The following is a 16,185-nucleotide window of genomic DNA, read 5'->3' on the forward strand; positions in this document are numbered from 1 at the left end:
TTTTTACCTTTAGTGAGCAAAAATTTGCAGCTCAGAACTGTTACGTGTTTCAAAAGACAGTCATATTAAATCTCACTCTGGAAAGTTGCTCTGGGAGGGAGGTGTCCCCCCACCTCTGTTTGCATATATAATATGAGAAAGGAGGCAATCTTGCAATGCTTGTGCTCTTACAACTGTATTAAGTTCACTGGAAGTAAAAAATAGTCTCCAGTTCAGTTGCTTGTGATTTGCTACTGATGATAAAATTAATTCTCTTTCAAAAAAAAAAATGCTTATTTCTTTTTATGTGAATCACTGTTGGAAGAGAAGATATTTTTTGGAAATAGTGTCAGGCTTTGGTTAGGCTTTTTGCTTTCTTTATTTTGAGAATTAGTCATATAAAAGTTGAAAGCATTATTGAGTTTACTACAGTGAGGTGTGTTCTCAGGGAACAAAGTTGAAGTAGTTAACTGTACACTGAAGGGTCAGTGAAAAGAGATTTGTTGAAAGGTTTCTAGGAAATCCCAACTCACATGAAAATGAGGAAGTTAGATTTTCTGCACCTGCCTAGAAGCAAAAAAGCGTTTTGGCATCTGATATCCAAATCTGCACCCCAGAGGTATGTACAAGGGCTTTGCTGCTAGCAGAACACCCAGACCTTGTTGATATCACGATTGATATATGGTAAGCAAAGACTCAGGAGATTTGATGTGCATCTAGAGTCCTTGTCAGTTTAGCTTACAGTGGATATGCCTTTCTGCACTTGTCTTGTCATGTTTTTTCTGCTCTTCAACTTACACTTTTTAATAGCTTTTTACATGTAAATGCTGACTAGCTATTTACAGTTTACTTAATTTTTCTGGATTTGGTTTCATTCCACAGAGAATACATGCAAAAATACCAACACCCCGTGAATAGCAGTTAAAAAGATAGGGAACTTTTTGCCTTTACATCGCTGGTTCATGCGTAGTTGAACTCAATATTGGTTGAACTCTGGCAGTTTGGAGGAGCTTCTGTGTCACCAGTTGGTGGTCTGATTCCTGAAAAACAGTTAGTGTTAGGCATGGCACTAGAAATGTGCCCGCAGGAGGAAGTAACACACTTACCTTCGAGGGTAGTGCATTCCAGGGCATAGATGATGCATGTTATTTAATCTGGGAAAACTTGGCTTGCTACTGCTGATGTTTCTTTTTTTAACATATAAGTGGATGACTTTAATCTTTGATTTTGTAAATCTGGCACTTCAAACAGGAATAAAATGGTTCCAGAAACATATTAGCCAAAGTAAATATTTACAAGCAGTAAAAATGTTACTGTATTGCAAATCTAGTGTCAGAATGGGCAGGGGAAGTTAAGCACATTGACTGCAGATATTTAGTGATTTTAAGACCTCTCAGAACAAAATAGGCTTTTGTTTTGGGGTGAAAGTGTTGGTGGGGTTGTCACTGATACTCTCCAATTTTGTTCACCTGCTGGTATGATGACTGCCTAATTAAGCATCCTTGAGATATTCACTGCTCATCTTTCAGATGCTGTTTAAAGTTGTTTGTTTTCCTTTGTGTGCTGTAAATCCTCAAATGCCATCAGAAACACAACTTGATGACTCTGTATTATTATTATCTTGGGTTAAGTGCTGTCTCATTGCTTTGCAGGCTGCCTGCTGTTTCCCGTGGAGATCATGAAACGACGTCGGCTTCCTAGCAGCAGTGAGGATTCTGACGACAATGGCAGTAAGTGCTCCTTTGTTGTAGAGTGCAGTAGGTTATGAGTTTGAAAACACGTTTTAATGCAGTGTTTTATGTGACAGAAGCATTTTGCATATTGGTTGAACTAGTAGAAATGTGTATTATAAGGATCTAGTTTTGAACTCAGTCATTCTGAGCACAGGTGGACAGTAGATTTGAGATCCCCCCCACTGTATTGACTATACAGTGTTAGTTAATAAGATAAAACAAGAGAAAAAGTCGATTGTGTTCTTTAAAAATCTTTGCAAGCAACATAATTTATCAGTACAAGGACAGGACTTCCATGGAGACATTTGCTAACATTGTCTGCAGCTTAGTACTTAATAGAAGTTTACATTAGGATTTTAAATTTGCCACAGTGTTCTCATACTCTCTTACGCAATGGAAAGGTATATTGCTTCAAACTTAAGTAGAAAAGATTGATGGTGCATGAAAGTTATTCCTTCATTTGAAGGTTATCTTGTTTGAGGAGTAAATTTCAAGAATTTGAATTCAGGATACCAGTAATTTGGGTACAGAATGTATTTATTTTTTTAACTGTTTCTGTACTGACATACCTAACACTAAGCTCTGTGTGGTATGTATCTGCCTTGTGTTTGGATTCCGGGGATTGATAATCTTTCATTTAATGAAAAAAAAAAAAAAAAAGTGAGGGGAGGGGCATAAAATGGCAGTTTGGAAAATGTGCCAAGGTGTTTTATTTGCCCAAACAAGCAAGTTGATTGTATTTGACAATATTGCAGCTTAGTCAGTTGTCAGAGAGATTTTCTTGGTTTTAATTTGATCTGTCTGGGTGCACATCTTCAAATCTGAAGTCTTTTGTGAGACTCCAGTCTGAAATGTAACAGAAAATGATCAGGGAGGTTTTCCAGGTGCTTTTGAAAGCTTTACTCTGAGAACGTAGCTCTGTGCTGCACTGTGGCCCTACACAGGTGACTGCTTCACCTGCATGCATTTCTTAGGTGTGTCTGTGCTGCATGGGAGTCTGCTCAGGTATGGCCAAATCTGCACCTTAAAACAACCCTAGGCAAACTGCTGCTGAAATGAAGGAGCAGTAAAAAGACTGGAGGAGGTGAGAACTAGCGAGCTGATAAGGAGTGAGTCCAAATAAGGATCAAGTAAAATGCATTAAAGAGGTGTGGAATTTGGCTTGTTTTTGGAGAAGGACTCACAGTTGGGGGATTTTGGAAGAAAAAAAATCCCAAATCAGACCTGTTTCTTCTCGGTTAGAAGTTTACTTGGGGTTATAGAAATTGAAGTCGGTGTATTTCCTCAAAGGTGAGGTGTACTTCCCCAAAACAAAGATGTGTTTTTACTTGTGAGATAGAGAAGTAGAAGCAAATGTGATGTCTTTCATTAGAATTTTGTTTTACCCATTTTTCATTCCCTAGCAGCTTTATATAATAGTGTTTCATTTTTATAAGTGTTTATTTTCACTTACGTGTTTTGTTGTTTTGTTTTCTTTTTTTTTTACTCTTTGATCCCTTCATGTGCCTTGGGTTACAGGCTTTATCAAATAAAATATGAAGCAGATAATATTGGAATTGAAGTTCCGAAATAGATACAGTTGACTGATCTGTTGCTGATTGTAATGCTTGTTTGTAATGTCATTTGGTATATAACTGTAATAGAGCTGTTGACTTAATGAATTACGTTTTCCAAAACACTGTATTTTCATCTGTTCCATAGATCAAGATCTAAGAAAATGAGTTAGGAAAAGAAAAACAAACCGTTGCCCTTTTATGATCTCTCTATTTTAAAGCCTCATTAATATGAATAGCTATTTGTTGAATAAATTACATGGAAAAAGGCAGTGAAATTTTGAAAGTATTTTCAAGTATTATTTGAAAAATACACCATTTTCCTTTCATTACACTTTTTCTTTTTTTTTTTCCCTTGGCCTGATTATGGTTTTTTTTCCCTTGTGAAGTTACTGAGCAAATTCAGATACAGGTTCCTACATACTCATTCTATTATTATACACGTGTTCAAAAAAATGAAGGGTTAAGAGTCAGAAGCTGAGATAACATTTAATGTAGGGTCAGCATCTCCAAGGCTTTCTGTCATTCACACTTCCCTGAGAACAATGTCTGACACTTGGGCCCTTTCTCTTCAATTTTCCTATTACAGGGGATACCAGTAGTTCCTTGCAACTATGTTTGAATGTCAGGGGTCTCCCTTTACAGGTTTCACCTTCATATAATCTTGTCTTTAGTAGAATTACTGATTACTCTTACTATGTTAATTTTGGTATTATTACTTTGTCAGTAGTATCTCTGATTCACTGTACTGATACTAGTGTTAGAAGGGTAAAAAAATTTTATTGTCTAAAAAAAATAAAAAGTAAAAATTTCTGTGAATTTCTGGGCTCTGTCTTGGAAGGCTTTAAGTTTTTCACTAGTTATTTTTCCTTCTCAGAGTTTCCAGAGGCAGAAAACAATTAAATAGACTATTCTGAGCACTTCAAACAGCTGTTTTCTAATTGAGAAGTTGAAATTTTAATCAGCACTTCATTGGAATCCTGTTGCCAAAGATCTGCTCCCCTTCAGTCGGTGGCACCTCTTGACCCCAAGTGCCTTTCTTGCATTCCCATCATACTGAGCTCGATAGTCATTCAGCTTAGAGCTCAGCACTGCCTTCCCTCATTGCACAAGGTGAGGATTGGGCCTCCAACTCTTGGGTTTCTTTAGTTCTGCAGTTGAGTTTTGCTACTGTGCCTTAGTAGGCAGTGTGATCAGGTGGCTCAGATTCATCATGAGTGTCACTGGATAAATGTTGTTGGTGTAACCTGCATGATGATGTTTGTCTGGGGTAGACTCCAGTGTGTAGACTAGTGCCACCTGGAAAATACTTTGGTGTGAAGAAATACAGATTTTATTTTACTGAACTCAGGAACCTGAATATTTATAAAATAATAATAGTGATGCTACTAATAATGGAATTTATCTAAACAAATAAATGAACATACAAAGATTGTTTTCCATGAGATCACTGAACTGAATCAGTTTCCTTGGTAGTCATAAGGTGATAGAAGAACAAACCTCGTACCCCAAGCACTGCAGATGTATTATACTGAAGATACAAGCATGTCTGTAGTTCTTCAGAGGGAGAAGGTGCTCTTTTGTGAGATGAAAAAAGGGAGAATCGTTTTCATTTAGGGGTGAAATACAGAACAGAAGAACGCTTAACAACATAGCTGCAGTCCTAGAGTACATACATGTATTTACTGACTCATGTAAGATATTTTAGTGTGGGTGGTTTTATATTATTTGCAGTATTTTAAAGCCTTGCAGCTTAAGGACAGAATCTTTGCTTTTCTCATCACTTCTTTTTTGCCCTCTGACTTGAGTCTTTCCCAACAGCTAAGTGCAGACTTCAAGCCCCAGAAAGTGTTTATGTCCTTCAACCTAACTACTGAAAATTGTTGAGCTGTGTCCCCTTAAAATCAGAGTTCTAAATCCTCATTTAGACATGAGGCCAAAATAGCGTATTTGAAGCACTGAGCAAGAGGTGTCAGTGGAAGTTGTGCACAGCAGTTCTGCAGTTAGTCCCTGGATATCCGAGTGTGTTCTCAGAGATTTCATTTTCTGAAATTATAGGTCACTTTTGAACATGTTATCCATGAAATATAATTGAATGAAAAATGGCTGCAGGCATAGTTCTGGATTTTGAACTTTTGTCTAAATACAGAGGAATGGTATTGGGAGAGGCTCTGGGAAGGGTTTAAGATTATTGGCACCTCAAAGTAATCCTTTTTTTGTCATCTGGCAGCTTGTTAGTTTCTGTCCCTTTCCAGATAATGTATTACACCAACTATAACATGTTAATATTAGCCAGGCCCATCATAAAAGCCGTGTGATGTGCATGCCATCTTCTTCAAAACCTGTATTAAGTAAATCAGCAATGTTTACCTCAAACTCAATTATATCCTTGTTATCTGCATGGCTGGCTAGGGCTTTGATAGTTTTTAAGCAATTTTTGTTACTTTGTATTTCAGCTTGCTCTTCCATTGCAAAACTCCTTCTCTTCATGATCGCAGGTCTTACTCTAATTAAATGTTAGGTACTGAAGGTGTTTTATCTTTCTTGCTCAGGGTTTGACCTGACTTTTTAGCCTCATTGGTCTGCAAATTTGCAAAGGTGGTTTGTGCTGAATATTCCATGTGCTTTGTTTCCTGGTGAGATAAAGTTGTGCAGTGGAGTAGTTTCCATTTATAGCTTCAGGGCATTCCTTTTGCACAAATTGGTTGGACACGTGAACAGATTGTGTTTGAGACAAGATCTGAAGCTCAGACAGTTGTATTGTAGGGAGCTTGGGTGAGATCCAGGTCCTCCTTGATGTCAAAGAGAGTTTGGTCGCTGTTTGCCATGAGCGAGGAATTCAGAGCATGATTTTCTTCACACTTTACTTGCTCCCACGATGCCTCTTCATTTATTCTTGGAGGGGTTATCAATTCATCATACTCCTACATAACAGAGTGTCTGAGAGAAGAACTGAAGACACTGGCAGATGAAAAATACTTCTAAGATTTACAAGGTTTCACACCAGTTCCGAGAAATGAAAGGTTTAATACTTACGGATTACGGAATACAGTTTTGTAATTTAGATGGATCCTTATTCTATCATAGCTAAACAAATGTTATTTTAAAGTTAAACATATTTTGCCAATATCCGTGGCTCTGACTGAATGATGGGGATCTTAGATTTAGAAAGGGCTTTTCATCCCAGTGGATTCCTGTTGTGTTTGAGATAGATCCCAGAGTGCCTTCACAAAGGTTGCTGAGTACATAACCTTAGGTGTGTACGTCATTTACCACGGAACTGCAGCCGCTGCTGGCCTGAAATGTGGCAATTACTTAGCAGTGTGCGTAATGCTGTGCAGCATTTTATGAAAATAAAATGATGAACATTTTTCGGTCTTCAGTTGAACTGGCTGGCAGGTGATGGTGATTAAACGACAGAATGTAATGTAGTTACAGTGCTAGAATTTGGGCAAAGCGGCAAGTTTAGCGGTCACTGTTACGCTTTTCAAAAAGGGTTCTGGCATTTGGAGTGGTGACGGGTGGTCGTAACTAGTATCTTACCTGAAGGTTAAGCTCACTGGGGCAGAGTGACTTTTGGTGAAGTTGTTATGCTTTTAAGCACTTTGGAAGAGTGATTTGAAAGACTTCTCTGGGCTGATAGAGTATCGTGTCTGAGGAAGGGACATCACATAATCATTGCCATCGTTTTTGGAGAAGCGTATTTTTCTTTACAAGACTGCTAATACTGAGTGCACCTAATTCCACTGGAGTTTTAAGGCCTGACAGCATCATGTTCTAAACCTATGAATGCTAGCTTGGGAGCTGCTCAAATTGACTTTGATAACCTGTATTAAACTTGTGTTAAAACTTTGTATTCTGTTCTGGTAAAACATTGCTGCAGCAGGAAGCCTTGGGCTAGGGAGCTAGAGTGGCACTTGGGTCTTGTGATAAAAAATAAGATGGGGCCTAAGAATTCCTCACTGTTAGAAGAGTGACATGTGCCGGTGCATGGTTATGTGTGTGTTCTTTGAGATTACAAAACTCAAATGTCTGCTACTGAGAAAAGGGATGATAGGAGGGAACTTGTATTGAACTGCTGTGGCAGGGAGCTGCAAAGACTGTTCATTATGTGTGTCAGATAACTGAGCAATTGTGCAGTGTTGTTGTAAAGCACTGCAGAGATCATATGGATCCATGCATTGTTCAGCAGCTGCAATTGGGTAGTTGTCAAATGGCACTACATTTTGAGTAGGATCGGTGTTGACAAGAGATAAAAGGCTGTTGCTTTTTCTGTTTTGATCTTGAATGAGATGATTGTGTAATAATACGCTATTATATAAAGATGGGGAAGATAGATGGGCAAATCCTCCAGCAAGAGAAACATGAGAAGGAGAATTTGGTTATGTGAAACGATGTTGTAGGTTGTGTTTTCATGCATGCTGCTTTCTCTGTGATAAGGCCTGAAGACTTCTGCACAGACAGCCCTTTCTGTACCTAACATAATGGAAAACTGCCCTTAGAATAGTCTGCTTCTGTTTTCTTTGTGCTGGAATTTGGGTCTAGACATGGAGTTATGTCTAAGTGACATGAAGCCTTACTGTAAAAGAGTTGTGGGCCAGGCACTAAATGGGGAGACTGAGCATCTATGTTTTCTCTTCAGGCTGCATATCTTTCTGACAGAGTGTTGGCAGCAGCACCTAGTTGGTCTCAGAGTGAGCTGAGGAACAGTATAGGCATCTGGAAATGCCAGTGTTAAGCAGAAGTGACAGCCAGACATACATCCATGTCGGGGATGTTTTGCTGTGTTGTGCTGCCTGGTGTAATGGTGTAGCAGGAGTGTATTTACAGTGGGAGAAGTGCTTTCAGACACCCAGTGATCTGAGGCTTTGAAGTGTTCAGAGGCTGCAGCAGCAGGTAGTTCTCCAGGGACACAGCTGGGTGCCTTGCAGGTGGCTTTACAGCAGCCTTATGCATGATACATAATAGCTGAGCCTTTTCTGCTCATGCTGAGTAGTGTATTAGTTGTGGGGTAGAATTCCCCGAGGGCTTGAATTACTTTATTGGTCCCAAGGAATTGTCTGTTCTGATGGGATTTTTGGAATCAAAACATGTTCTTGACAGATCATTTCATAACTTGATACAGTTAAAATTTATTATGTTTTTCCTTTTGGGAAGTGTGTGTTCTTCACAAATACGAAAAAAGAATTCACACTCCTTGATTGCTTTCCTTTATTATCAGGAGGTGTATATGTTTTATACACCCCATAGTGGTATTATAAAAACACTGTATTTACAGTGCAAGGTGTATGTAGTAGCCTAGGGGAACAGAAAGTTTTCCTACCTGGGTCTTAGAAATCGCCTTTCCAGCACCAGTAGTGTGTTAGAGTTTTGCCTCTTGCTGTGAATTACACCTCGTTAGTGGTTTGGAATTTCTTTTTGCCTTTTGTCTCTTAAGTGGATAAATGCAAAGGGAAAACTGAGGCACGTAGTAGGAGTATGATCCTTCTCCCATTTTTCTCATAATGAAAACCTTTTAAAACATAGGAACACTTAGGCCATCTGAAAGGATCCTAACTATAAAAGAATCAGAATGGTCTTGGTGTGTCTCCTGGAGTGATGATGCTAACTAGGCTACTGTGTTCATCCTTAACTTGCACAGTCATGTAACAGGACGGGCACTTAAGACACCTTTTATCTCTTATGTCTAATGATGATAGTGATGCATGTTTTGGATGCGTTTATTTAGCTTTGTGCTTTGGAGTTGTGTGTTTTTCATATTCACTGTTACTTACATGGCTTTTGGTAGTATGGGCTCTCTTAACATCTCATTAATTTTCCATCTGCCGTAGAACTCATTTCTCCCATGAGGTATATAATGTTATCTTACAAAAGTTTTACATTTTCCAAATCCCAGTCATTCAGACTTCCCATATGTTTTTTTTTTTTTTTTTGTTATTTAACCAAAACTGGTTTTAACTCTTTGTCTTGATCTTTAATTGTTTCTAGTCTCGATGATCCTAATCCTAAATTTGAGACTAAGGCTAGTATTCAGAAAATGGTTGATGAATACAGTCATTTTGGATACTTAATGCAAGAGGATAATTTTGGTGAAAAGTTCTGGAACCTTTTTAAAATAACTCAGTTAGGCTCATGTGCTTTTATAATACAGAAGAGCTGTTTTGAATCCTGTGTTTGTTTTGACCACAGTAGATTGTTCTTTCCGTATAATCCAGGAGTGGTTCTTACTTCATGTATTTACACATAAAAATCAGATCATTAATCACAGAATTAACTGTAATTGCGTGTGAAGTTTTTCTTACAGTGAGGTCCCTCTTCTGGATAAGGTATGAAAATATGGAAAGGATGCTTAAAAGACAAATAACATCTTTCATTTTCCTCCTGCACTTTTATTGGTATACTCAGGGTGGGTGGATTGCTTATTAATGAAAGCAGCTTTGGGTAATTCAGTGACCTGGGTTTGGCACTGTTGAAGGCAGTGGTATTTTGCTGTTAACTTTATTGGAAGCATCGTTGAAACTCTTATTTGAGATTTCAAAAGTAGTTAAATTTAATACTGTTATGGGCTGGATATTTTACTATCATTTGGCTGGCTCCTTCAATTTCTTGCACTTTTATGTCTTAAGTGGTGGTGGTTGTTTGAATCTGTGAATGCATGCCTTATAGTCGGGTTTTGTTTATTCAGTGAGTAAATGTTTTCCCTATTGAAGTGAAGCCCTTACCAAAGGTCATCTGTTAGCTACAGTTACAGATCTTAGTGGGTAGTAAAATCTCAGTCCCATGAGAAATTCTTCCACCTTTTTCTCCTAGTATTATATTCAGTCAGTTTACACTGCTAAGAAAAATACAACAGTCTCTTCAGTAACTTACTAAAAACATGGTGTGTTTTCACTGCGTATTCACCAATTTTATGTGCAAGGAAACAGCTATTACAGAACTATGTAAGAAACTATTTCTCCCATTATTCATTGTAGGAAGTTAGTTGGCATGGAAAAAAATACTAATTATAATATATCCTGAGGAAGGCTGGCTGTGTTTGAGCTGTCCCTTATGCATGGAAATTTTATGTAGTGTGCTTTCATATAGGGCTTTAAAAAAGTAATTTAAAATGAAGATTCTGTAGTTTTGGTGCTAAGAGTTGACCTTTCGTGTTCCATGGAATAGTTAATTAATCCAGTGGTCTAACCTTGTGTACAGAGACTGTGTCTGAAATAGAAGTACATATTTAAGACACTGTTTTGATGTGTATCATCTGCAGATGACACAGTAAAGAAATGGAGATGGAAGATACGGTAGGGATTATTTTACTCCTCACCTTTGTAGCTTCTCTGTGGCATGAGAGAGACCTGGGAATCCATCTTTTAATACCCATGTTTAAAAAAGTAAGCAAGCATATGGGCTGCTTTTGCCTTCAGTTTATGATAAGTTGTCATCAGAGTTGAATTAAAGCACATGGGTAAAGATCCAGAAGTACATCATACTACAACATGCTACTGCTCTAATTTTGCCAGATGCATGCAGTACTTGGGAACAACTCCCCAAGCCTCCAGACTCACCAGCTCTTCTCCCATGGAAATTTCAGAATCAAACACCGCTTTGCCAGTACAGCTTGTTCTTAATTCCTTATCTTGTATGCAGGCTCCTTCCCCCAGGTCCAACAGTATATGGAACACTCAGATCCACAGATGAATTAGAAATTTCAAAGTGTCTGGCTTGCTGGTGCTGTGGTCTAACTAGCTGAATACCGCAGTGCCAGCTAGTTGGTCAGATATTAATGTGTTGCTGATGGAAAATATCAGAACCCACAAGAACTGAATAGTAATCTGTGTGGGTATATATGTGGTCTATGTCTTCTAGTGAGGCTGTTGATTAAAGAACTCACATCTGTCTGAATGTTAAAATGTTGATAATTACTGCAGGAAAAATCTGTTTTTCTGTCGTGAATTTTAGCTATGTATCTGACGCTTTTTGAGTGATAACACTTATTCCCCTTTGACTTGTTTAGGTTGAGTTTGAGTACAGGCAGATAGGATCCTCAGAAAAAGTTTATACTGCTTGTGCTTTTTTCTTTGGTTTTCAAGAGAACGTTTAAATGGAATGTTAGTTAAATGATCTTGGGGGTCTGGCTTTCCACACAGATTAGTAAATGGCAGTTGGTCCTTAAAGGGCAGTTGGTCATTTTTTTCCTTTTTTTTTCCTTCCCCTTCATGGAAATAGAAAATTCTAATTGTAAAATAGAGGGGCTTAGGAAAAGTGCCCATGACTTTTTGAAAACCTTTAAAATCACCAGCTTTTGTATGAAAACACTAATATTTGCTTAACAGTATCTTTTCTGTATTACCTCAAAAGGTAAGATTTTTAGCAGTTTGCTGGGTAACTTCCTTTCATTTTGACCATTAAGCAAGTCCTGTGTAATGTCTGTTGTTCATTGCTGTTAGTTAAGTGGTTTTTATTGGGGTAGATTCCTTAATGTATTATTAACTGAAAAGAGAAGACAAAAGCATAACTACAACATAATTAATTCTTCTGATGACTTGTTGCTCAGTTGCATTTTTCCAGTGAAAGTCTTGGACAGTCATTTCATTTTCAAAATTATTTTGGTTTTCAACAGAGAACTTATCCCATCCTATGCAATCTGTTTTTGAACAGTGCTTTCTGATCCCCAAGAGGTTTCTCCTGGATGAATCACAGAATCATCAAGGTTGGAAAAGACCTTGAAGATCATCCAGTCCAACCATTAACCTAACACTGACAGTTCCCAACTACACCATATCCCTAAGCGCTAAGGATGATGTGAGGTGATGTTGCTCTTCCGGACTGTGTAGCCTTACACTTACTCTTAGCATCTATGTGCACAGGCAGTGAAGAAATGAGCAGTGTGGGAAGGCCTTTGCATCGGTTCTGTTTTATTTGTCTACAATTAATGCCCAGAGTTGCAAAATCTGTGTTCATCCTTCAGAGTTCAACATGTAGGTCCTGGCTTCCCTATCATACAGACATTACAAGTCCTTCATCTCTCTGATCCATAAGGATTTATTAGCTTTTTTTTCATTACTGCTTTGTAGTTGGCAGGGGAAAATACCCGCTGTACCTTTAAATCTTAGTGAATTAAAATTAGTTGATTTGTACAGGTATACCATACTCTGGTGTCAAAGCACTACCTTGGCATTGGAGTCTAGGTTCTTTCTCTTTTTTCCTTTTCTTTTGTTACAATATTTCTGAAAGCTGACACAGACTCTCTCAAAAGGATTCAAGGCAAAAAGGTATAATTTGTTTGGATATAATGAATAATTATACAGACAAAAATTGTACAACCACACTGAGAGATTTGCTCAGGAGAAGACACGTCAGCTTGTTTTGTGGACTCCACTGTGTGTGCATGGCAGTGTGCTTCATTTTGAGAAGGCTGGCTCTGATAAAAATTGGGTAACCAAGAGAGATATTTAGGACATCAATACATTAGCTTCAAAGAGTACATCTCAGGCTATCAGCAGACCTCCTGGTCAGTTATTAATCTGCAGAAAGTGGTTTGTTGATGCTCAGGGGGAAGCATGTTATGAGGTAGCTTTCTTCAGATGCTGGGTGGAAGGCTGATAAGTGCAGTGCAGCCAGTACATGCATGTGTCGGTAGAAAATGGTAAACAAAAGAAAACCAGAAGAGTGATTCCAGAAGTTTATGACCGAGTAACTTTTATTTTCTGGTTCATTTTGAAAGACTCTTTTGGAGGTTTGTCATGGAAGCCTGACTCTGGCTTGCATTGCTCGTGTAGTCTCACTGAAGTCAATTGGCCTTCTTGGGTGTGCGGAGAGAGCAAAGGCTTTTATTGATAGATGGCAGCAGTGTCAGCAAATGATCATTTCTGTGTCCTAGGTCTGTCCACCTGGTCCCAGCATTCCAGATCTCGACATCGGAGGACTTCGTGTTCCAGACATGAAGATCGAAAACCTTCTGAGGTATTTCTGGAATTTGATTTGCATTTTGTTATATCTGTCAAGTACAACACATGTATATGTGTTCTGATAATGGATACATTTCTTCTGGTGTACATTTTCTTTTCTTTTTGCTACATTTTATCTGGCACCTGCCCCCCCCCCCCCCCCTTTTTTTTTTTTTCCCAGGAGATTAGGGAGTTCAGCTGTTGGCACAGCCACTGCCAGCACCAGTTTCTATCTGTGAATTTCGTTATAGTCTGACACCCATTCAACAAAGCTGCAGAGTCTTTCTTCTAGTATTTTAGGCATCAGGGTTTATTTGTAGCTTGATCTGTGAACAGTGAAAATTTACATTAGGTGCATTTATTTCATAGTTGGTATTGGGTCTTGGTATGTGATCTTTGTTAAAGTGCTTGTCAAAGTAGAAATCTGCTTCCTGACAGTTCTGTCTTGCATAGTGCTTTGAGGAAATCCTGTCAAAGGAGATACAAATCTTTGAACTTTCCAGGATGGATCAACTGTTAGTAACACATAAATGCAATCCAGTTCTTTGGAAATACTTGTGCTGAATCTCCCTATCTTCAGGCAAATACTACACTGCAGACTTTGTAGAGGCTGCAAAGAAAGCATTAGCTTTGGGAGATGGAATTTCTTCATTTAATGTACTTGCCCAGTACATGTATTTTGAAATGATGCACTAGTGAGTGATTGATGTTGAGAAAAAACATGCTTTATTAATGACAGTATACCTAAGTCCCAGAGAAGAGTTTTCACAAGAAGAATCCCATTCATTGTTCAGTGTGAACTACACCTAGTACTGATGGTTTCCAATCTCCTTTTTTGATTGTTGGCTGTTAAAGACCTTTTTTTTTTGGTGAATGCGGAGGCCTCTGCAGAATTTATTCTTGCTGGTGGCAGGCTTGCTTTCCTTAGTTGTTTTTTGTACATCCCTTAGAAGTAGCCCCTTAGACCCAGTTTTGAGAACTACCTCATGAGAGGCTATCAAGAAATAATCTGAGATAATTATGAATCTTGCTGTTGTTTCTTGTGTGCTTTTTTGTCCTCTCCCCTTTCCTTGCATTTGTTTTCAGAATCTTTGCAGTTTTGTGCTGTTCTCTCTTGTTTTCTCAGCCTGGATGGACTTCTCACATACTTCCCTTCAGCTCTGTTCCACAGCCTTTTCCCTCTCTCCCTCCCTCCCTCCATTTGCATTGTCTCTGCTTGCCACAGCACGCTATTCTGATGATAAGTGTGCTGGCAGAAAAGCGACACTTGCTGAACTCCCCGGGTGAAATCCTGGTCTCATTGAAGTTGGTGGCAAAATTCCCATTGACTTCAGCGTGTCCAGGGTTTCACCCTTCAGCTTTGAAGTGTTCAGTGCTTCTGAGAGCCAGTACTACTGTGAGCTCCGCTTTGCTCCGGGCAGTCTGATTGCATCAGAAATTAGAGCAGAAAGAATGGTGTCACAGGGCCACTGGCCTGGGAAGGAGTTTTTTGGATGTCAGGTGCTGCATTAGCTTTGCTTCTGAGGGAGTTTTGCGGCAAATTTATCTGAGAGCCTGAGTTACTTTGGCTCTCAGATTCAGCAAGTTTTGTGTCCCATTTTATATTTTTAGTCTTTAGTCTTCTTTTCAGTTGACATTTGATTGCTTTAATTCAAATCACTTAGAAGTGCATAATCCCCTGGCCAGCTGTGCTTGTTTGTTTTGTGAGACAGTTTACTTTGTGGCTTATTTTTCATTTCTTGATTGGAGCCTCACAGGACTGGTAATTGGATTGTTTAAAACATTTAATTATATTTCATTACCTGCGTTCACCCTTTCCTTCATATGGTAATATTATTCTTTATTTTTTAATGTTGGCAGTTTTTCTGAATATGTCAAGACAAGTGTTAAGAAAAATGTCATGATTTTATGCTATTTTTATGACAAAACTAGAGTGGGAATGGAAACATACTGAGACAGAAGTGGGGTAATATGTGTGCGTTGGGAGGTAGAAGAGGTTTCAAGATGTGCAGTGTGGTAAGGCAAATCACATTTGGTAATGCTCTCAGAAGTATAATTAACCATCGGGTTCACTGTTTCCCTAAAATACTTCCCAAAAATCTCAGGGAATCTATTGAGATGTCAGGTGTGAATAGCGTAGGACAGAAGTTGCTGTCCTGGGGAGGCCTGCCTCATTAGCACTCTCTATAGATCTGGTTCTTTCTCAGCCACGTGCAACAGTTGGCTGGAGCTAATGTGAACCAGTGTGGCCTTTGGTTTGGGCCTGGGAGGTTGTGTCATGTTGCCCCCTCGGCAGCCCAGTCAGGACTCCAGGAGCACTGCCCGGATAATCTGTCTTTTCCTTTGTAACTGTGCAGCGTGGAGCTGGGTGGACGCTGACTCTGTCCACCACAGACTGAGAAATCTGCAGGGCAACTTTTCTTAAGATGTTGCTGATCATCTCCTTGTCCTGGTAGTGCTTATCTTCTGTCACCTGGTTGCTTTTTAACCCTTTCCTTTGAACGTGGCATTGAATAGTTAAAAATTTGTGGTTGTGGAGGTGTGGAGCACTGAGAGCAGTTGCTGTAGTCTACAGCTGCCTTGCCTTACAGGGAGAGCAGGGTGGGGAGAGCTGGAAGACGAGTAAACAAGTGCAGGCGTGTAGTTCTGATACCTGCGATAGCATAGCACCCTTTGCTCTCTGCGGTGCTCACAGGCAGCGGCCAACCAGGCTGAAGCTGCCACAACAGTACCGCAACATGCCCCCTACAAGAGTGAATCCCTTTTTATTTCATTCTATGGCTTGTTGAAGACAGCATCGCTGCTTGTTTATGGCTGCTAACCCAAAAGGTGCCAAACATCCTGCTCGTTTTAGAGGTGGATGCCTTTGCAAAGGAAAAGTAAAATTACAGGTATAATGCAGAGGTGTCTGTAGCTGATCGAATGACAAGCACCTGTGCTGAACAGGGAACTGCCACCAGAATTCCAGTTTGGGTCTTATTT

At 39.2% G+C, this 16,185-nt stretch overlaps 1 protein-coding gene across 15 annotated transcripts in view; it reads left to right on the forward strand.

Annotated features, from left to right (window-relative positions):
• The window catches only part of JADE1 (jade family PHD finger 1), a 60,053-nt gene that overhangs the window by 21,749 nt on the left and 22,119 nt on the right, over positions 1-16,185 (forward strand). For 14 of the 15 annotated variants that reach the window (XM_074867300.1, XM_074867290.1, XM_074867292.1 and 11 more), the window contains exons 2-3: positions 1,632-1,709; positions 13,137-13,219. In XM_074867300.1, the coding sequence (XP_074723401.1) occupies positions 1,658-1,709; positions 13,137-13,219 (135 nt within the window). In that variant the 5' untranslated portion in view covers positions 1,632-1,657. Of the gene's footprint in view, positions 1-1,631; positions 1,710-11,940; positions 12,064-13,136; positions 13,220-16,185 lie in introns of those variants that run through there. The other variant, XM_074867307.1, reaches the window with a different exon arrangement.

This window comes from Strix uralensis, chromosome 4, assembly GCF_047716275.1.
Source record: "Strix uralensis isolate ZFMK-TIS-50842 chromosome 4, bStrUra1, whole genome shotgun sequence".
Classification (NCBI taxonomy): Eukaryota; Metazoa; Chordata; class Aves; order Strigiformes; family Strigidae; genus Strix; species Strix uralensis.